This window comes from Aythya marila (genome assembly GCF_965140915.1).
Source record: "Aythya marila genome assembly, chromosome: 9".
Lineage (NCBI taxonomy): Eukaryota > Metazoa > Chordata > Aves > Anseriformes > Anatidae > Aythya > Aythya marila.
In genome coordinates this window covers 18,774,015-18,795,115 of record NC_139050.1, presented here as the reverse complement: position 1 = coordinate 18,795,115, position 21,101 = coordinate 18,774,015, and the positions used below count along the sequence as shown (strand labels likewise).

The following is a 21,101-nucleotide window of genomic DNA, read 5'->3' as shown; positions in this document are numbered from 1 at the left end:
CTTTCTCCTTCATGTACTGTAGCTGAATAACTATTAATGCTGTCAGCCTAAAATTGTTTTACACATTTTAACTATATGAGAACATGATAAAATCTTCTGAAGGTGCTTCATCTTGCAAAGTTGGTTTAATTAACCACTGCACGCTTCTCAGGAATCTCTGGATGCCTTTACACACGCAGCACTTGTGTTGCATGGGCAACGCAATGGAATGTAGACAGTATATGTTAGGTTACCTCAACTGCTAGAATAGGATGTTGGAATGCTAGACAGTCTGAAGTTCTTAACAAATCAGTATTTGTTTCAGTCTTTTAAGCTATTTCTGTGCCTTTTTACAGCCCAGGATTCAGTTGTCATTGATTGTTTTTATAATTAAAACATTTTTAATCATTTAAATAAAGTGTAGTTTTGATAACTTTCTTCTTGACTGTAAGATTTGGCATTTTGTTTCTGCAGGGAATGGTACCGTTTGTATTTGTGGGTACTAAGGAGAGCATTGGAAATGTCCAAGTTCTTTTAGAATACCACATTGCGTATCTAAAGGTAAGTGTATTTTAGAAGAAAGAAGCTGTAGAAGAAGCTTTTGTTGAAGTAAGAAAATACTTGAGTAACACTTCAGTGGGTTTTGCAACTGCTGAACAGTCTCTTTGTAGGCTGTGAACTAAGGTTTGGGGTTATGAACCCTCCCATTGCATGTGAGAGCCTTTTACATGTAGGTCTTTACATTATTGTGAGTGCTTAGTACTATTGGTATTCGAAGAACAGGACTTTAAACATCACTTCTAAGTGGCATTTGAGTAGTAATATGCAATTGTTTTCTCCATGTTACTGTGTTGATGTAGGATGGAATTTGTAATACGAAGCAGTATTTAAAACAATTACCCATCTAAACTAGTTGGCTCTGTAGGACTAGGGGTGTGACTTCACAGAAATAATTAATTAATTTGATCTTGTTACTCTGTCAGGGTTTTCTAAAAATGACTAGAAAAAGTACAGTGAAGCATTGTTTTTAAGATGATTATCTCTCAACAGCCTTTCAACGTGGTGTTTTTAAAATAAAGGTTTTAGATTTCTTCCAAAATGCTGGGATTGCAAAACTCATAGATCAATCCTGGTACTTGTAGTTAACTTGGAGGTAGCATTAACTCACCTAAAGGAATGTTAGTTATTCCCATGACTGGATGGGCAATGGTTTTCTGTGGGGAAAAGTAAGATGTCTTTATCTGAAATCTCTTGTTTCCTTTTTATGTAGGAGGTTGAGCAACTAAGACTGGAACGGCTCCAGATTGATGAACAATTGCGTCAGATTGGTATGGGTTTCAGACCTTCCTCTGCTAGAGTTCCAGAAAAAGAGAAGGGTTACACGACTGATGAGAGTACCCTCTCCTCAGTACAAGGTTCCAGATCATACAGTGGAAGAGGGAGAGGCCGCAGAGGCCCCAATTACACATCAGGTTACGGTGAGTTTTTTGTGATGTTTTTTACAACTGTAGAGCAGCTATTGAACGAGTGTTCACTATACTTTTGAATCCATAGCTTTCCTTAGATTTTTGTTCAGAGTAGTTAAGTTGAAGGTTGACCTGAAAAATTTAGAATTGCCTTTTTTCCACAAAGCTCAGAAAACCTAGTTAGTTTATTTTCTTGTTGAAGTTAAATTTTAAACTGAAAAAATGACCAAACTGAACTCTGGTAAAATCTTGGCTTCCAATGATAGCAGTTATATGACAAAATTGAAAGTGATGGTGTGTGCAAGAGGTACAGATACTGTTCAGGAGACTTTTTTTTAAATAGTGTTATCTGATTTGGCTGAGAAGAGCTTGTCTGTGATCATGGTCATACTTGTGAAAACTAAAATAACTTAAAATGGATGTAGCACAAAGCTTCTTTGTAATCATATTTTTGTATTTGGGTAGAAACTAACCAGATTTATTTTAGATGTAGTGAGGTATTCTATGGGACTAAGTAGCAGTTCCTCGTAGAAGTGTGCACATCTCCTTTTCACTCAGCTGCATCCCCCCAGTTGTAAAGTCTGCACATCAATATAGACATACTTCACAAAGATACATAGGTGCTCTAGTAAACAAGGGGGGAAAATTACTGAAAACAGTAAATTACTCTTGATCATTTCTGTGTAGCTCACTTGTGTCACGAAGTCAGACAGTTCTTTTGAATTGCATGGCCTGATGCTGATGATACCTTTGACAATCATGGCATGTTGATCAGGTTTTCTGATGATATTAATAGCATTTATTACTTTGCTTTTTTACTTTTTCCTGGTGAATTGTTTGAATCAACTGAAAGTAATGAACGTTCAGTTTGTTTATATGCATACCGTGTTTGGACTTCCATTTGGAAGTTCCTCCCTCACCCCTCCATGGCAAGAATCACATGCTAGAACCACAGGAGTGTAAACACTTTTATTCCAAAACTGTTAGTAGGGAGAGGTCCTGGATGCTTAACATAACTGGTAGGTGTTCAGTTTTTTTAGTAATAAACAGCTGTGCAGGTTTGGTTAGCTCAGAAACAATGGGAAGTTATGAGCAATATTTAATATAAACAGTTAAATTTTTCAAGCACATTACCGCAGCCAGAAGAGGTTGCTTAGCGACAGCCATTAGCTGTAAGGTGGCAAAGTTGTCCTTGGGAATTTCAGAGAAGTTGCCTAGAAACTGCATCAAATGCCTGCAGCGTACACACAAAGAGAAAGTAGTATTTAATTGTTGATTTTATCCACATACATAAATTACAATTTGAGTAATCTTGGATCTTATTTCTGTTATTATTGCAAACAAACTTAAGAATCATAGAAACTTACACTATATTTTATTTGTACACACAAATGCTTTAATATACATTTATATAAAAGATGCGTCTATAAATTTTTACTTTGAACTTGTGTTTTTTCTATATATTTATAGAATACATATAACTAGGCCAGATACTTCAGAAGAATAAGAATCTGAAACCCAAATACAATCCACATTTCTTACTCATTTCCAATTTTCTTTTCCTTCTTGTACAAGGTACAAACTCTGAGCTCTCTAATCCCTCTGAAACAGAATCTGAGAGAAAAGATGAACTTAGTGACTGGTCCTTGGCAGGAGAAGATGACAGAGAAAGCAGACATCAGCGTGACAATAGACGACGTCCTGGAGGACGAGGACGCAGTGTATCTGGAGGTCGTGGACGTGGTGGACCTCGTGGTGGCAAGTCATCTATTAGCTCTGGTAGTGTGTCTCAAACGTATTTTGAGCTCTGTTTTTGTTCCTTGCAATTTTCTCTCTGACTTCTTAGTACTTCTAAACACTCTGCTTCTACATTGTAATTGTAATACTTCGGTATTTCATGGGGGTTTTGTGATGCACAAGAAAGCAGGAAAGGGACTTTACCAAGGATTATAGTGATAGGGCAAGGAGTAATTGTTTTAAAGTAATAGAGGGTAGATATAGACCAGATACGTAGAAAAAAATCTTTACTATGAGGGTCATGAGGCACTGGAACAGATTGCCCGGAGAAGCTGTGGATGCCCTGGAAGCATTTAAGGCCAGGCTGGACGGGGCTTTCCACAACCTGGGACAGTGGAAGGTGTCCCTGCCTGTGGCAGGGGGTTGGAATGAGATGATCTTTGTCCCTTCCAACCCAAGCCATTCTGTGATTCTTTGATGTATTGTTGTCATAAGCTGTCGCTGGAATTCTGTTCATCATCTTCTATTCATGATGATCTCCATTTCCTTCCTCTACTACACACAGATAATGATGACATTACAGTTTAAAAATCTTGGGCATGCTACCAGTGGTTGCCTTTTGAGTTAAGCTTGTGTTTAGATACGAAATTGGAAGAATTCACAGAAAGGAAGTTACATTTTATCAGAATTTGACTGTGTAAGATAATTCACAACACGTCAGTAGTGACAGAAGTACCATCCTGCTAATGAAGTGAAAGGTATATTTTACACATTTAACAGCTTAAAGTAAAAAAGTTCTTTAATATTACCTTGGATATCTCTGTGATGCAGTAATTTAAGTGCCACATTGTGATGCCTCAGAATATATGTTGTTGGATTAGTCAGAGAGGAACCATTATAAATAGAACTATAGCATTTATACCTTTTTATAAGATTGCTTTAATGCTTTGAAGCATAGATTTAAGTCAGCCTGGAGGTTAAATGTAACTACAGTATCTTAAGTCCAAACTTTCTGTTTGTTTAGTGCTTAAAGATCCGGACAGCAACCCTTACAGCTTACTTGATAATACAGAGTCAGACCAGACTGTGGATACCGATGCTAGTGAATCTCACCACAGTAGTAACCGCCGCAGGAGGTCGCGCAGGCGACGGACTGATGAAGATGCTGTCCTAATGGATGGAATGACAGAGTCTGATACAGCTTCTGTTAATGAGAATGGTTTAGGTATGTAAACAGTTAGATAGTCCCAGAACAATTTTGGAAGAAAAAAGTGTGCTATCAATGTAAGTGCAGTGAAATACTTGTTCATTTTTATTAGTGGCGAGTCATTGTTCTGTTAAAGGTTGCTGTCTGATTAAATGAATATTTCCATTTCCATGGCTCTGCCATGAAAGTTCTTGTTTACTGAGCTCCAGTAGTACTTTCATATGCCTCTTTTGTAAAACGTATCTGATGGAGATACCAAAGACTAACTTTGATTTCAGTTAGTAATGCTGTTTTCATAGAGACACGGTGCTCTGATCAGTGTTCTGTTTTGTCCTTGGTAACCTCACTGTCAGGGTAGGAAAGCTACTTAAGCAGTTAATTTATCTCTAGCCAGCTTCTGCTTAAGTACTTTCCCTCAGTAAATTGTCTTGATACTCGCTGGGACAAGAATATAATCTGTTGCTTAATAGCGTGGAAAAAAACTATTCTTCATGGTTGTGGCTAAAATCTGACATACGGTTATTTAATAAATGAAATATGAGGTCATTAAACATATGCCTACATGTTTTCACGAGCCAGGAGCAAAAAGTAAAATCTAGCATTTACTTCATTGTGTGTGCTTTCAGTATAAATTTGTTGTTCTTTCAGACTGTCTTAGCCTGTCTTTTTTAACAGAAGTAATTTGAAATGCCCCATGCTGAAACTGCTGAAGAATTTATTTTTTTCGTCAGAAATAGTTCATGGTAAACTTTGCAATTGCAGATGATAGTGACAAAAAACCCCAGCGACGCAATCGTAGCCGCAGGCGTCGCTTCAGGGGTCAGGCAGAAGATAGACAGCCAGGTAATTCGAGTGAAGCTGTGGGTATTCTCAGGTCAAAAGCATGAGAGAATGTTGTGTCTGCTGTTTTACATATAGCTGCATAATATATAAAGGTTAATAACTAATAAGACTACTAGATAAAGATGAAAAACATTTCTTACACTAGGAGAACTTTTATAAAGTTCTTAATCTGTCTAATGAAACTAATTTATAATGTCTAACTTTTTGCTTGGAAATACAATTTCTGCTTCTGATCCAGTTCTCATTGAAGTCAATAGCCAAACTTCTGTTGACTTCAGTGGTCCAGGATCAAGACATATATAAAAAGTTCATGATCTGCACTCACTTGCATTTGCGCACTTGCATTGAATGTGACACAACCTTTTCAGCACTGGCTGAGAAGCAGAGTTGGAATGGCAGGTTGTAGGTGCCCTGGCAAGGCACTGTGAGGGAACCTACATGGTATCTGCCAGTCCAGAGCTTGATTCAGACTTCTGCTATCAGTCTTCAGCTTTTGTGAACATTGTAAATCATCCACAAATTGAGGGTGGGAAGGAGGAGGAATTTAAATGAAGTTGCATGTTTTCAATTTTTTTGTTGTTGTGGCTTGTTGCACTTTTGTGTGTACTAACACTTGAAATGTTAAAGGTGAACTAGCTAATTCTCAGTATAATGCCCTGTTCAGAAAATGCTTGTACATCTGTGCCATAAGGTAGTAACAGAAGGTCTTCTAGACTGACAGGCTCAAAACTTCACCCATATTTGTTTTCTGTATATCTGTGGTGCTCATTCAATATTTGACTTGTAAAGCAACAACATTTTTTCTTCTAATAATTAAAACTTTAAGAAAAAAATAACCTTATTTTTCAGCATTCTGTAGTTTTGTTGAAAAATGATAGTTTATAAAGGGGTGGAAGAGATGCTGGTCATCTCTACAAAAACCTCTAGTATTTTTCTTGAAATGAAAGTATTCCACAAACAAAACCAAATCCCCAAAGTTTTCTCGCTTTTTTTTCCTGTTGATTTCTTTGTTCAAAATACTACTTTCAATTTCCATAATAAATATTTTTTGAAAACAACCTTAAGAGCATTGGTAGTTATACTCCTTGGAAAATGCTCTAATAATTTAATCTCTTCATAAATACTCAGTAAGTGTATAGTGAGTGAAATTGAGAGAAGGAATTACTCCTCCTAAATACTAACAGCGTACTTAAGTCATTCAGTTGTGTTACTTATGTCACTATACTTCTTGGGTTCCTACTATGTACATAATTATTAAGATTATTATTATTAAATGGCCTTTTACACTGTGTGTAAAAACATGCTTCCTCTTTATATTAGAGGAGTTGGGTACAGAACATCATTTTAGAGAAATAAGTCCCCTTGTGCGTAAACTCACTTGGTCTCAACAGTTACGCAGGGACCCAGTTGTGAAAAGTCCAGTTAATGTAACAACCTGTGTGCTACACTTCCTGTGCTGATAATTTTTTTCTTACACAGTCATTGCTAAACCCAGGAAAATAGTTCACCTGAATGCATGGTATACTAAATATAATCGACTGTACTGTTCAGTAGATAATGCTTGCCAACTCTTAATATGCTTTAGTTCATCAAAGATACAAATGCATATTTAAATTTGTAGTACTGTGTATTCTAAAAATAGAGTTGACTCTCAATTGTTGTGGTTACGAGAGGGCGGGATAAGACAAAACCAAGCTACAAGAACATGTGCTGAGGTGGTAAGAAGAAAAGAGGTCAGAAAGCCCCTGGCCAGCATCCAGTAAGTGTAGCCATAGCAGTGTAAGCATGGCTGTCCTGCTGCTGGGTACAGGCTCGCTCATACAGAGCTACTCGAGTGCCTGTACGCACATCACAGTTAATCCACCCACCCACAAGCCAGAGTTGACAGTGTGGATTGCCTTTTGAGTACCAGGAGGGTGAGTTCTCTTGCCAGTGGCTTCATGAAAGTAACAAGGATTTGAATGCTACTTTTATCGTAAGTGATGCAATATTCTAAACCTCCCCTAATTCTTTTTGTATTTTAACCTACCTTAATTTTTATTACTGTGAAATTTTTCACTAGTGAAGATAGTTAAATCCCAATAATAAACTGTCTATAGTTAAAGAGCCTGCAGTTTTGATCTCTTGAAGATGGGTATAGAAATCCCTTCTTTTTACGCAATCAGGCCAAAATTACTGTTCTTCTAATTTTAAGATTCTGCCTTCAGACCTTCAGATAATCACCAGCTACCACAGATTTTGTTGAAAACTTTATTAACGTAAAAGAACTGATCCTTGCTATGTAGTTGATAACCTGTAAGAGTGAAGGCCTTTTGTGAGATATCTCCCAGTTATAGCGTAACTTGTGCAGAAAAAAGATACAAAGCTTAATGCTAAGTTAAATTTCTAATATGAGCATCACTAATTTTTTTTCCTTGTACAGTAACAGTAGCTGATTATATATCACGAGCTGAATCTCAAAGTAGACAGAGAAACCCTCCGAAGGAGACGCTAGCCAAAACCAAGAAAGAAGCGGTAAGAGGATTTTAAATGTACACTTCCTTTACTTCCTTTTTCTTTTTCCTTGCAGTGAAACAGTAAAGAATGCTTGATTTAGGTCACTTCCGTTAGAGTACTTTGAGTTCAAGAATACATCATGAAAAGGTTGAGAGTAAACAGAATCGAGCAGTAGCTCGCAGAATATAGTGTTAATTTGCAGAAAGCAGAGGAGACTTGAGTAACTGTTTTAGTGTTCAAATTAAAGGACTTAGTAAATATAGTATTTTAGAATACCTAAAGTAGCATTGCATGATAAAATGCAAACACTCCTGTTGCAAGGTTGCTGTGAGCCAGAGGGAAATTGACACTTTATTTTGATGTTGTATTGTGTTTTTACTGAATTTTTAATATCCTGTTTTTATTCTTTAAGGCAAAAGACGCAATTGATGAAAACTGCCCTTCCGAAAAGGCAGTGAATGGTCCTGCTACAACTGCTGGGGATGAGCCTTCTAAATTACAGCACAGTCCTGATGAAAAGAAAGTTACTGTTCAAGAGGAGGGAAATAATCAGGAAGAAGCAGTGCTGAATGGTGTTTCATAAACTGAAGTTCCTAGTTTACAGTTCTTCTACATTACATTTAAAATAGTGCTTGTATAAGCTTGCCAAAGATAGAATATGGATCGCCAGTCTTGACACCGCACTTTCAGTTCCTCCATTTTGGAATACAGAAAGGGGAGGGATCCTGAAGAAATCATATGTTAAACATACTTTGACACCTACTGTGTTATAAATATATCATCAGATGTGCCTTGAGATAGTATATGTAACATTTAAATAAACAAAATTGCTGGCTATAGGAAATGTTATTTTGTTTTCAAAATACGGCAGAGATGTGAGGGGGATCCCTAACATAATACTCTTTATGAAAGCATTAGCTGCTTTTGTTACATTTTTAATAATATGCAACCACTTCTTCACCTGAGGAATACTAGAAAGAAATGCAGTCTAAAATATTTTGCACTGAAATGTAATTTCTCCATTAGTTTAGTCTGGAAACTGGTCTGTTTTAATACATGTTTTTTAAATGCTGTATGTAGAGGAAAAATCTGCAGACCACTGGAATACATTTGTTAAATTCTCATACTCTGCAGGGATACTGGGTGACATTGGCAGTGACTGTTCTACATTGAGGCTTTGTTTGGTTTATTTATTAAACTGTACAGTATTTAAAAATCAAACATAGCTTTAGTTAACACTAAGCTGAATTAGTCATGTCCATTAAGACATAACCTGAACTACTGAAAAGATCAATTTCCAGAAAGTTTATTCTGTATAAACTACATATGTTAGTCCTTAGTAGAGTATTTTTATTTTTGTTTTGGTTGTTTGATGTGCAATATGTTTTTTTTGTATGCTGGTAGTAAAAGAAAATAAACTTTGATCTTCCATCTGTGGACTGTTTCTATCAGAAATTTAAATTGCTGTTGACTTAAGGTTTTCAAGCTGTTAACACTAACTGTTGAAACTTACCTGTCAGGCAGCTTGAACCTTTAACTTTTAACAAAAAAAAAAAAGCTTTCTAACATGCTAACCTTGCATTAAGATGATGTAAAACATCAGTTAATGTATCTAAAATGACTTACCTTAAGAATTGCTTAGCATGACTAACATAGATAGGAACTAATGTAGGTGTAGTTTTTGAGAAGCTAGAAGCATGATATGCTAACAAATCTTTTCAGGTACATAAGCAAGAGCAGTAATGTAGAAACCAGAAGCAGAAAAAAATCTGGGAAGCAATGGAGGTGTAAGAAGCCAGAGAGAGCACTGCTGAAGCTATACTTATTTGAAAGGAAAATTCTTCTACCTGATTTGGCTAAAAGTGAGAAAGGAAAAAAAACAAAAAAAAAAACAAAAAAAACAAACAACAAAAAAAAAACACTCTGCACAGTACATGCCTCCAGCTGCTGTACTTCATACAGCTAGAGCAGAGTTGTACTAACTAGGCTTAGGTATTTACTTCATTTAAGGATGTACAGTTTTAGTATGACTTAGTGTTGACTTGTCAAGAGTGTTCCCTCCTGGAGAACAAAGTGTTAGAACTAAAGTAAACAGAAGAGTCCTCAATGATAGCAGCCACAAGAGTGGAAAACAAATGAGAGGGGAAAAAAAAGCTGTTTAAAAACAGTCAATGTTACTTGGCAGGAGAGAACTGAAGTAGCTTTCATTCTTTGTAGGCCTTGACAGATGCAAATTGTGAAGCTGCTGCATGGCAATGTTCCAGCTGTGTGTGTGTGGTGGTTTCCTTTTTTTTTTTTTTTTTAACCCTGCTTTAAGTTCTATCGTAAAGCAAAATATCCTTTTCTGTTACTTTAAGTTCTAAACATTTTCTTTTTCATACTCTTTCCTTACTGATCTTGAGCCTCTGTTTTAAAATTGTACAATCTTTCCGTAGTGGTGTTCTGGTATTACGAAGTGGCCTAGAACTAGTGTAGAGCAATACAGCTACAGGGTAGCCAAAGTTCAGGCAGAGGATGTGCGACTACTTAACACCCCTCATTGAAATAGGGGCATGGTTCTGGAAAAATGAAAGCTCCACATTCCACTGTATATTTATGAGCAGATGGTGTTAATGATTACATATGTTGTACAGCAGTTTTACCATAGTTGCAGAAAGGCTGGAAAGATTCCTGGAGCGTGACAGAACTCTTTGGCCCCAATTCAGATACATAAGACAGCTGCTAGTACGTTTGACTTCATGTAGCCTGGTAAATCCAGCTCAGGTATCTTGGTTTTATGTAATTGGACTAGAATAGTTCTGTGAGACAGGACCTATAGTGATCTAGTCCAACTGCCTGACCACATCAGGGCTAACCAAGAGTTGGAGCATGTTTTTAAGAGCCCAATCCAAATGCTTCTTGCATGCTGACAGGCCTGGGGCATCGACCACCTCTCTAGGAAGCCTGTTCCAGTGTTTGACCACCCTCTTGGTAAGGACGTTTTCTCTAAGGTCCTGTCTGACCCCCCTGGTGCAGCTTTGTGCCATTCCCATGCACCCTGTCCTCAGTGACCAGGGAGCAGAGACCGGTGCCTGTCTCCGCGCTTCCCTTCCTCGGGACGTGGCAGAGAGCAGTGAGGTCACCTCCCAGCCTCTTCTCCAGAGAAGAGGACCTGAGTGTCCTCAGTCTCCCCTCACAGACCTGCCCTGCAGCCCTTCTACCAGCTTTGCTGCCCTCCTCTGGATGCTCTCAAGAACAATATTTGGGGTGAGGCTGCATCAACACTAAACACAGCCGGAGAGTCGCCTCTTCAGGCCGGCTGTGGTGTGCTTAATGCACCCCAAGTGTGACTTGCCCTCCTGGCTGCCAGGACAGCTGCTGGCTCTCACTGAGCCTGCTGCCACCAGCACCCCCAGGTCCCTTCCTGCTGAGCTGCTCTCCAGCCACTTGTCTCCCAGCCTGTGCCGGGCGTTGCTCTGCCCTGTGCAGCACCTGGCATTCGTCTTCCATGAACGTCAAGCTGTTGATGGCAGTCCAATGTGCCGACATACCGAGATCCACTGCAAGGTCTCTCCTCCCTCCAGCCACCTCCCAGATTAGTATCATCAGCAAAACTGCCAAGGGGGCATTCAACTCCTGTATCCAGATCACTGATAAAAACATCAAACAGAACCAGCCCTAGTGGTCATTAGCAGGGTCAATACCAGTGATGTAGCCATCCTTTTTCCTGATTTGACAAATGCAAACTTTATCACATGAACCATAACTTCGTAGTTAATAATGTGTAAAACTATAGTACTTGTTACAGATTTGTAATTTATTGCCATAAAATCCATTAAAAGTTGGAAACTAACAAAAAATATGGGATCTTCCAGATCCATCAGTAACACTTAAGAGCTGAACCAACCTTGTTTTTCACAAGGCAAAACAACTGAGTACATTCAGTTTCTTCAACTTTATTTCTTCAATTAGAAACAACCACGTATCTGTCCTGTATCTTCCTGTCAAATAATTCCTCCTGTTTTTTTCCACCCTCTCCCTAGACTGTTTTCATCATGCTAACTTTGGCATATGAAAGAACAGCAGCATGAATTTTAAACATAACTAGATTAACAAAAATTAGGTAATGGCATGTCAGCATCCAGTAACATGCAAGAAATTTTGGCCAAACCAAATCAGTGGCAGCTTCTACCACATACTAATGAACAGCTTTGGAAAACCTTTAAGCCTCACTCCCTCAGACGTTTCCCAAAAAGCAACTAAGAATTGATCAGGGAGGGAAATACCTTCCCACATTCATTTTTCAAGCCTCATTTGTGTCAAGTCAAAGATTGACATCAGAACTTGCCTTAAGCTGTTTATAAAAGAAAAAAAAATCACTTAAACAAACAAACCCTATGACTTTAATCTCCAATTCATTTTTTAGCTTGGTCTTCCAGTAAATCTTTAGCTTCATTGATTTTGGCTGCTACATATGGTGAACCACCTAGAAGAAAGATAACCTCATGTCACACTAGATGAAACAAGTATTTTGGGGTTTTGGTGCATACAACAAGTAATGAAGTCACTTTCAAGGAGGCCATTTCACCTTTTAAGTGAGGATTAAAAAGTTAAATGCCAAGCAGTAACAAACAATTCTGACTCAATGAAGAACACAGAATTCAGAATAGGCAGAGGTGCCTACTTTAAGCATAACTAGATTCTGAGCCTTCGGAATGCCACAGGCAGCAGCGTTTTGTAGTTTAGTCTTCGACACAAGCAGAAGGCTCAGTTCTTGCCATATAGGACCAATTTCCAATGAATTCATATCAACTCAAACTCACATGCTAAATATAAAGTACACAAAATACTCTGGTCTTTCACCTAAAATTAAGGTGATTTTAAGTCTCAGTTTAATAAATCTTATTTTAATCAGATACACACAGAAAAGTGCAAGCATCAGTTGACCTGCTGAATCTGTCTGCTTGCTTTAAACCATTCAAACACAAGAATATGTTCCAAAACTGCACAAATTTTGGCACTCTAAAATCTGTTTTCACTTTTTTTTTCCTTTTAGTAGCCAGCGTATTGAAATGTCACTTCCCACACAGTTCAGTTCATGGGTAAAAATATGTGTTAGTTGATGAACGTGAATTATTTTTACTTACCTTTATCTGGATGATTTAGAAGCATGATGCGTCTATGAGCTTCTCTAATTTTACTTCTGTTTGCTGTAGGGCTAGTTTAAAAGACAAAGAAAAACTAACTTGAGGTAACCTCACAAAATCCCCCAGATTAAAAAGATATCTCAGAACAATAAGCACTCTGCCTTGCCCAAAGAAATCTTTGATTTACATCTATGCTTTTCCTTTTCCTATTATTACATATAACATTTAAGTTCTGGGCAGGGTTTTTTATTTTTTTTTCCAATATATTGCATGCCCAACAAGACATGCTATAAAGACATCCACACACATCAGGAGATGAGAGAAAAAAATAAAAATAGGGGCAAATTTTCAAGAATATTTTGGTAACGACCAAGTTAACAGCATTTATACTGACACAGCAGTACTAGATAAACTTGTACTAGATAAACTCTAAGTTTTGGCAGGGAAAGCTACTCCTCTCTCAGACATTCTAGAATAAGTGATGAATTTACACACAGGAAGTAGGTGTGCAGCACTTTCACACAGGATCTGAAATTTAACGGAAGTGACAGCAACCACAAGTGAGCAGCACAACCCTGTTCCCCACACAGAATTAGCCCCAGGTCTTCATGAAAAAGGCTTCGAAGTGGAAATTTGAATGTGCTGCTTGGGATTTAGATGTATGGAAGTCTAATTAGAGTTAGCTTGAAGCACACTACCATGCAGCAGAGAATCCCAAATAAGTACAGTAAGTCCTGAGAAGACACTCCGTATTTCCTGGCTTGACAGTGACATTTCCGGGGGAAATGGCATAGGACAGTCTTGAGCACTGAGTATCCTCCTTTTTACCTTTCATTTATAATAAATTTCCTTTTACCTCACTCCTAGTATTAAAGCTGCTTCTCGTTTAGTCATTTTGGGTTCAAATCCACCTCTGTAATAACCACGGAAGTCCTGGAAGGAAAAGTGTGTTAGTTTAGAATACAATGATTATGTAAGCTTAACTACATCAGCTAAAACAACTCATGATTGCCTTAGCAGCTGCTGAGCTTTTTGTGAAGCTTCCTTTGCACTTGCAATAAGAAATTCAGGTGAAGCAGAGTACTGTAACTTAAATTAATAGTTAAACTTGCCAGAATAACCTCTATTAGTCAACTACCATCAGAATTGCAGATTGTTATTAGTGACAAAATTATGTTTAATTTTAGAAGATGCAATACTATACAGAGACAACAGTCTGCAGCTACTTCATTGAGTACACTTTCAAATAAAAAGATGCCATTGATAAAAGCTTACAGGTTTCGGTAGATTCTGAAGTGCTTGTTTTACTTGGGGCTCCATTTGCTTCATAGCTTTTAGTGCATAACGTCCTGAAAGAGATTAGCGTTGAACAAGACTAAGTATGACGTTTCATAAAGGCCTGGCAATTCAGTTTGACTAATAATTTGTGGATTAAAATATGGAATAAGGATTTTTTTGGACACAAAAAAATGAAGAGATTTTATTTTTTGTTTAACTACTGCCACATTTCTCATTATAGGCTCTCAGCAGTGTCCAGCACCAGGTGTTACAGTGCACTGGCGCTGAAGCAGGCGTTGAACACATCCACAAACCTGCAAATCCAGCTGCTGCGATGGTCAGGCCAACCGCCACCATGGTACTGGCCTACACAGGAAACAAAAGTCTTTGTTTACCAAAGAAAGCGAAACAAGACAACACAAAAACACAAAACAAGGCTGTCTCTGGAAGCGGGCACCATCAGCCCACAGCCGCCGGGCAGGGCTGCGGCGGGGAGCCGGGACGGGGGCAGCGGGGCCGGGAGGGATCCAAGGGGTGGTCCCCAGCGCCGCAGCCCCTCGTACCCGTCCTCCAGGGCCGTGCCGAGGGCAGCGGGCTCCCTGCAGGCCGGGCCGCCCTCCCGGGGCTCGGGAAGGGCCGGAGCGCCCGCGGCTCCCGCAGCGCGGCCGGGCCCGCCGCACTCACCATGGCCGCCGCCGCTGCCGCCCGGCCCTAGGCCCCTCAGCGCTGCCACCGGCCGGACCGAGCTGGCGGAGGGCCGAGGCTTGTCGCTCGGCCCCGGGCCCCGCCGCACAGCCGCCACCGGCTGTCGTAAAGCGGGGCGGAGCGGCGGCGGTGACCGCCCCGCCGGGGCCGGGCCGGGCGCTGAGGTGGCCGCGGGACGAGGGCAGCCCGAGATGGCGGCTCTGAGGCAGGGCCTGGTGCAGTGGGGCTGCCCCGGCAGCGTGACAGGCGGCTGTGCCTTGTATAAACGAGCGGTGACGTGCTCGAGATAACGTGTGCCAGACTCGTTTTTTTTTACAAAAACCCATGGTTTATCTCCCGTCCCTGTGAGGAGCGTGTGCCCCGTCACATTTTCCTTGTCTTCTGTCCGTCCCACTGAGCTCCGGCCTGCTCCTTCTCGGTCCCCGAGCATTGCCGCCAAATTCGTGGAAATTCCACTCAAATGGCGCCCGCCCTGCCGGGCTGGCACGGGAAGGACTGGCCACGGGGGCAGCAGGGGAAATTAATGCAGCCCCTGGCTCCAGACAATCTCACTAGGCTGATTGTTGAAGATTACTACACAGTGAGGGTGAACTGCACATCTGGTACTTGTATATGAATAATATTGATGATATAATGGTGACACTATATTAACAGCATAGTGCTGCACGTAGCAGAGTGTCTGTCAGGAGTTCCAGTCAGAAGCCATGGTTTTGGAAATGGAATAACTTGGCCTGCAGGAACATGCCAGCCTTCAGCACTGAGCTGCTTTTTCAAATGGGTCACAGCTCTAATTACAGCTGTTCCATGTTTAATTTGCAGGAATTAGAAGCTTTCGTGTTACCTCAGTTCCTCTGTTGGTGTTCTCTGAGGCACCTGGAAAATGAATGCGCAGTGTGGTCTAAGAGCTGGTCACTGGTTAAGACGCTTGTAATTTTGCTGGTTCTTGCAGTGGAAAATATTTTTTCTTCTCCTATTTTAGCTCTTATGAGCGCTGAGTGCACTTCGAATACATTGTAAGTTCAGTTTGAGTGTGAATTGTTTTTTTCACTTAAATTTCAAGTGCCTGACACAATGTCTTCTGAGATGTTTGGGGGTGGTCTCCTATTTTCTTCCTTCCCTGTTATTCAGGCAACACTACGTTAAAATAATCTGCTCACTTTTAAAGATGATGGAAAAAAGGTTTTGGATGCATAAGGTGCTTCCACAAAGCATCTCTAAGACTCTCATGAGATGGAAATAAAAGGAAACTTTGATAAAGTGATGGAGTCCCCTTGTTGCAGAGCACAAGGCCCCTGCCAGCCTGTGAAAACTTTTCAAATATCGGACAGGGAGCTAGCAACTGAAAAACAGCTGGATGTTTGCTTTATTTATAATAATAAATAAATAAATAAATAAATAAGATGTAGGGAACTACAGGCTTGATAGCCAACTAGAGTTTCTTCATATAGGGAAGAAAATTAGGTTTTAAAATGGTTTCCTCTTTTTGTCTGTTCTCTATCCAAAAAGGGTGTAGAGCAGTGCAAGCTAATGGCTTTCCTGAGGCATTACCAGTGATTTCATTTTTCCTATCATCTAAAACAAGTAAGAGAGTGGGAATCCTTTCCTGTAATTTATTACATGAGGTTTGGTTTCCATGTTGTGACAGAACCTTTTGTGGGGCCCAGATCTTTGTGGCTTTTGAGAGAAAGCTGTCCCAAATGGGACTGCTGTTGTCTTTCTTTCCTCACTTTGCCCAGCTCATGTCAGGAAGGACTGGAAACTGGTCACAGATGGAGTGTTGCAGGTTTATACCTACTGGATCTTTCTATTCTGTTTTTACTCCCTGAGAGGATCCGAACTTCATGTCTTCCCACTATTCTGAGTTCCCTATCAGAGCCAAAGAGAGTGCTAGAGGTGTTCCAGCTGATGGCACATGGGCACGTTGTATGGGACGAAGACTTAGAGCCAGCGATACAAAATGCCACGTTTGCTAAGGAAGACAATATCTGGGGGGTGCCTCCCGCCACCTTCTGAATATGGTCTCTTCTCTGGACTTTTGTAGCAGCCACGTGCCTCTAGGTGGTACGGGATATATTAAATACTCCTCTCCCTCTGAGAAGCCAAAGGAAGAACCACTGCTTGCCCTTCCTTGGCACTGCCTGTTTCCAGACTGCATTGGCGCGGGTGGCAGCTGATGTAGCCCTGTCCTGGCCAAGGTACCAAACTGCTGCCACTAAACGTTCCGAATGTGCATCAGAGTTAAGAAGTCTTCTGTGCAGAAGTCTGCAAATAGCTGCTCTGAGGCTAGTCCAAATCTGTTTCATTTTCCTCCTTGGCTGCTCAGGAAACCTGAGTGAAGTACAGTAAGGGACTGGATGTTTAAATGCTGTCAGTTCACATTTAAACACAAAATCAGTAACTGCTTGTGTGTATGAATATTTTTGATAACAAGTGCTTGAAGGATCAGACCTGTTTCTGAAACTGGAAGATTTATGAATTTTTACTTAAATATAGGTTGTACTCTCCAGAAACTACTTGTCTAGATGCCCCTGTTGGCAAATGGTGTCTTAAGTCTTGCCAAATGCTGAAACTTGATTTTGTGCAGGCTCTGTACATAAATATTAAGGTGATTTGTTACACAACAGGTAGCTTGGTGTATTTTAAGCCTTGGTCCTTCAAACTACTACAGCTATATAGCATACAGCTAGAGCTTTATGGACATGCTGGTGGCCATATAGACACTGGGGCATGCTGCTGAAATCATAGCTATTACTGCTGATTTCTAGGAATTAGGAAGCAGGCATCATAAGGAGTATCACAATCAAACAAAAGCAGAGAACGCAGAAAACCTCACAGAAATACTTGTTTTCCACAAACAGAGCTGGAAATGCTCTCTTTTGCCGTTGGAGTTTCCATTTATTTAGAAATAGGAATTCTGCACTGTTTGCTTTATGGGTTCATTTTATAGCACCTTATTCCTCTAGGTCTTCTCTCTGTCAACCTTGTGCTGTTGTGCAGAGGATCATTCACAGGGAAAAAGGAATAAGCTCTAATGGGCACAAATTAAATAAGTACACTGCAGTTTTTATCCCCTTTGAAGAATGTCTGTTGTTTATTTATTTATTTATTTATTTATTTATTTTTGAAATCAGAAGGAAGGAAAAACTAATGAGTTTTTTAAAAATATCCTCCCAGCTGGAGTATACAACCTTTTATTTCACTTACTGTGTTTCTAAACTGCTCCCTTTATATTTTCCAGAGAAACCCTGAAGCTTTTGTGATTTCTTCTGTCAAGAGTTTCATCCTAGTGCTGTCTTAAGGTTTTCCACTCGGCTAAGATACCTTCTGATAGAAGATGATTTTCCTTTTATAAGCTTTGTCTTACTGGACCATCCAAAGCAGACGCATGTAGAACATAAGCAAACTTCTCCATTAAAATGGACCATTTCTGCAGAAACCTGGTAATAAATACTTAACCATGCCTTCTACAAACTGGACAGCAGGTCACATAGTAGTGCATTAAGAAGGTTTGTGATGTACCTGTTCAACATCTATATAAGGCTGCTAAACATTTTTGTAAGTGAAAATCGAGGTTACGTGCTGCAGCTGTTGTCCTGTGCACAGCTGATCCTCATGCTTCTCTGTTGCTTGAGGCTGCAGCTATACCACGCTCCCTGCTGTGGCTGCACCAAGCTGCTCAGAGGCTCACCCTGGGGCATCGAGGTGAAGAATTTCTTAGGTGCTTTTAAATGTTTTATTCTCCCTGGTTTTAGAACACAATTTATTTATATTTTAATATATACTTATAATAAAAATAGGTAGAAATTCTTGTTTATTTTATTTTATTTTCTCCAAGCTTTTTTCCTATTTTTTCCTATACTCTACTTTCTTTGGCTATACTAGTCTGCCAATTATGTTTCACATCTTCTTTCTTTTTCTTCTCGTTTATTCTTTTTGAGATTTCATTATTTCTTGTGTCCTAAACATCTGTACCAGAATACAACACTGTGCTGTCTCACCTGTGGCTAAATTACCTTGGTGTTTGTAGCATCACTTTGTCTTTAAATTGATAATCATAATTATTAGAGCATAGTGTGGATGACACTAATTGTAAACTTAGATTCACTCACTTGGTAAGAATTGTTATGGGCTTTTTAAAATCAAACAAAGCAGGGTTTCACTGTAATTCGATGCCAGCTATGAGCTGCGTATGTGTGGCTGGTAGTACATCTGTGTTCACAACAATCATAAGAGAATCTGCCTTGTAGTGGCATTATTTGGCTTCCCAGCTTAATTAAAAATCAGATAAGGTTGCAGGAAAGCAACGGTGAGGCAAGGTCTGTAATTGTTAGTAAATTAGTCACAAAATTCCCTGAAGATTAACTAATGAATACAGCATCTACATGTGCACTTTCTCTCTCAAAAGTTTCTAAAGTCCAGTTTGCTACTTACCATCTTTTATGCATGGTATCCTGCAATACGCTTCTCCATAGGGGAAAAAGCAATGAGATAATACTGAAGTGTTTACCAGGGACATTATATTATTTTTGGTTTTGTGTTGATTATTACTGTCAAGCTTTCCTTTTGAAATACGTATTCTGCCAGTATTGGTGCTGAAACGTGTGTCTGTGCTGTGAAACTCTATTAAGTACTACAAAAACAAGCTTGTGCCATTTTTGGCAAAGAAATTGAGTAAAGCCTTTATTTGCACTGCCTTAATGAATTGTAGTGATCAGTATCTCCTCACAATGAAGGTCTTGATCTTAGGTTTCCCCCACTTGGAGATTATCACAGGATCAAGGCCTAAACCATCTGTCTGTCAGATAGGCCTTGGTCCCTTTATACACTGCGGGTTCAGGTGTGCATCCTAACTCCTACCTAAAGATGACAACTGAAGTGTCAGTGTTATCAGCCAGGAAGGAAAACTTGAGCAGAGCACGGAAGGCAGGCGAGGAGGAAGAAGACAGCTATGAGCACTGGAGGAGGCTGCAACAGCACTCCTCACCCATGGCTTATAAGAAGCTTTCTCTAGGCATTAAGTGTTCTTCTGAGGAGATTATGGAGGGTTTTGCAGCTTTGGTGGTGGTGATGAGGTTGAAATTTGAATCTGAAACTGTAATGCACAGGTGCAGGTGATGGAAGCAGTAATGGGCAGCGCTCTTTTTGTGTTTTGCTTTTGGTTTTTATGTTCCACTACACAGATAGAGAATCACTGAGTTAGGTGGAACCTTTCAGAAGGAGGAATCACAGAATTACAGAATTTCTAGGTTGGAAGCGACCTCAAGATCATCGAGTCCAACCTCTGACCTAACACTAACAGTCCCCACTAAACCATATCCCTAAGCTCTACATCTAAACGTCTTTTAAAGACTTCCAGGGATGATGACTCCACCACTTCCCTGGGCAGCCTGTTCCAATGTTTAACAACCCTTTCGGTAAAGAAGTTCTTCCTAAGATCCAACCTAAAACTCCCCTGGTGCAACTTTAACCCATTCCCCCTCGTCCTGTCACCAGGCACATGGGAGAACAGGCCAACCCCCACTTCACTACAGCCTCCTTTAAGGTACCTATAGAGAGCGATAAGGCCACCCCTGAGCCTCCTTTTCTCCAGGCTGAACAAGCCCAGCTCCCTCAGCCGCTCCTCGCAGGACTTGTTCTCCAGGCCCCTCACCAGCTTTGTCGCTTTGTCCTTGTTCCTTTTCTTTGAAAGCAGCTGGTGACATTTCGAGAGAAGATTCGAGACTGCAGGCAGGATAAGAAAGGAGTGAAAGAAGCACAGCAAAGTCCAGGGAGGCTTTTGCTCAGGCAGAGGATTGCTGCAAGGCCTAGCAGGCATAGAATCAGGCCTGCAGATAAAGTAAAACTTCATAGGGATAATCCTGGAATAGTTTCAACTCACTCATTGAATTAATTGAAATTTTCCAAGCGTGGAAAACACAATCCTGTTGATTATATAATGGACAATAAATAATTTGTATACAACCCTTTCAGTTGTTCTGCCTTGACAGGATTATTTGATAAAGGTGCTGCTGCAAGGCTGGCATCAGTAGAACAAGTGTTCAGTCACGTCGTGATGTATCTGCAATGTTGTAAGTTCATATGTTTCCCAAAACACGTAAAGTTATCTGGATTTCATGTAGGAAGAACTCTGCTCCTTGGTGGACTGCTGTGAGGAAAGGCAGGAGGACGAGCATCCAGGGGAGCAGGCCCAGCCAGCACAGGTTCATGAAAGGCAGGTTCTGCTTGTCCTAGCTCATCTCCTTCTATCATTGTGTGACCAGACTG

At 40.1% G+C, this 21,101-nt stretch overlaps 2 protein-coding genes across 4 annotated transcripts in view; one reads left to right on the top strand and one right to left on the bottom strand.

Moving 5' to 3' along the window:
- Positions 1–9,184, top strand: part of FXR1 (FMR1 autosomal homolog 1) — a 29,528-nt gene extending 20,344 nt beyond the window's left edge. Inside the window, exons 11-17 of one of the 3 annotated variants that reach the window (XM_082766828.1) lie at positions 454–540; positions 1,250–1,457; positions 3,057–3,224; positions 4,207–4,407; positions 5,152–5,232; positions 7,655–7,746; positions 8,141–9,184. In XM_082766828.1, the coding sequence (XP_082622954.1) occupies positions 454–540; positions 1,250–1,457; positions 3,057–3,224; positions 4,207–4,407; positions 5,152–5,232; positions 7,655–7,746; positions 8,141–8,311 (1,008 nt within the window). In that variant the 3' untranslated portion in view covers positions 8,312–9,184. Of the gene's footprint in view, positions 1–453; positions 541–1,249; positions 1,458–3,020; positions 3,225–4,206; positions 4,408–5,151; positions 5,233–7,654; positions 7,747–8,140 lie in introns of all 3 variants that reach the window. The other 2 variants (XM_082766827.1, XM_082766829.1) reach the window with 2 other exon arrangements.
- Positions 9,185–11,503: 2,319 nt separating this feature from the next.
- DNAJC19 (DnaJ heat shock protein family (Hsp40) member C19) lies at positions 11,504–15,013 on the bottom strand. The gene is made up of 6 exons (XM_082766830.1): positions 14,817–15,013; positions 14,447–14,498; positions 14,130–14,203; positions 13,711–13,787; positions 12,855–12,925; positions 11,504–12,193 (listed from the first exon to the last, which is right to left on the bottom strand). The coding sequence occupies exons 1-6, from the start codon at positions 14,817–14,819 to the stop codon at positions 12,123–12,125; spliced, it is 348 nt and encodes a 115-aa protein (XP_082622956.1). The 5' UTR covers positions 14,820–15,013; the 3' UTR covers positions 11,504–12,122.
- Positions 15,014–21,101: the final 6,088 nt, after the last annotated feature.

Excerpts from the sequence above, each read along its gene's own strand:
- DNAJC19 (XM_082766830.1), bottom strand. Across the intron at positions 13,788-14,129 it reads TTCAGAATCTACCGAAACCT|GACTTCCGTGGTTATTACAG; the intron begins GTAAGCTTTTAT and ends TTTTCCTTCCAG. Across the intron at positions 12,194-12,854 it reads TCTAAATCATCCAGATAAAG|GTGGTTCACCATATGTAGCA; the intron begins GTAAGTAAAAAT and ends TCTTTCTTCTAG.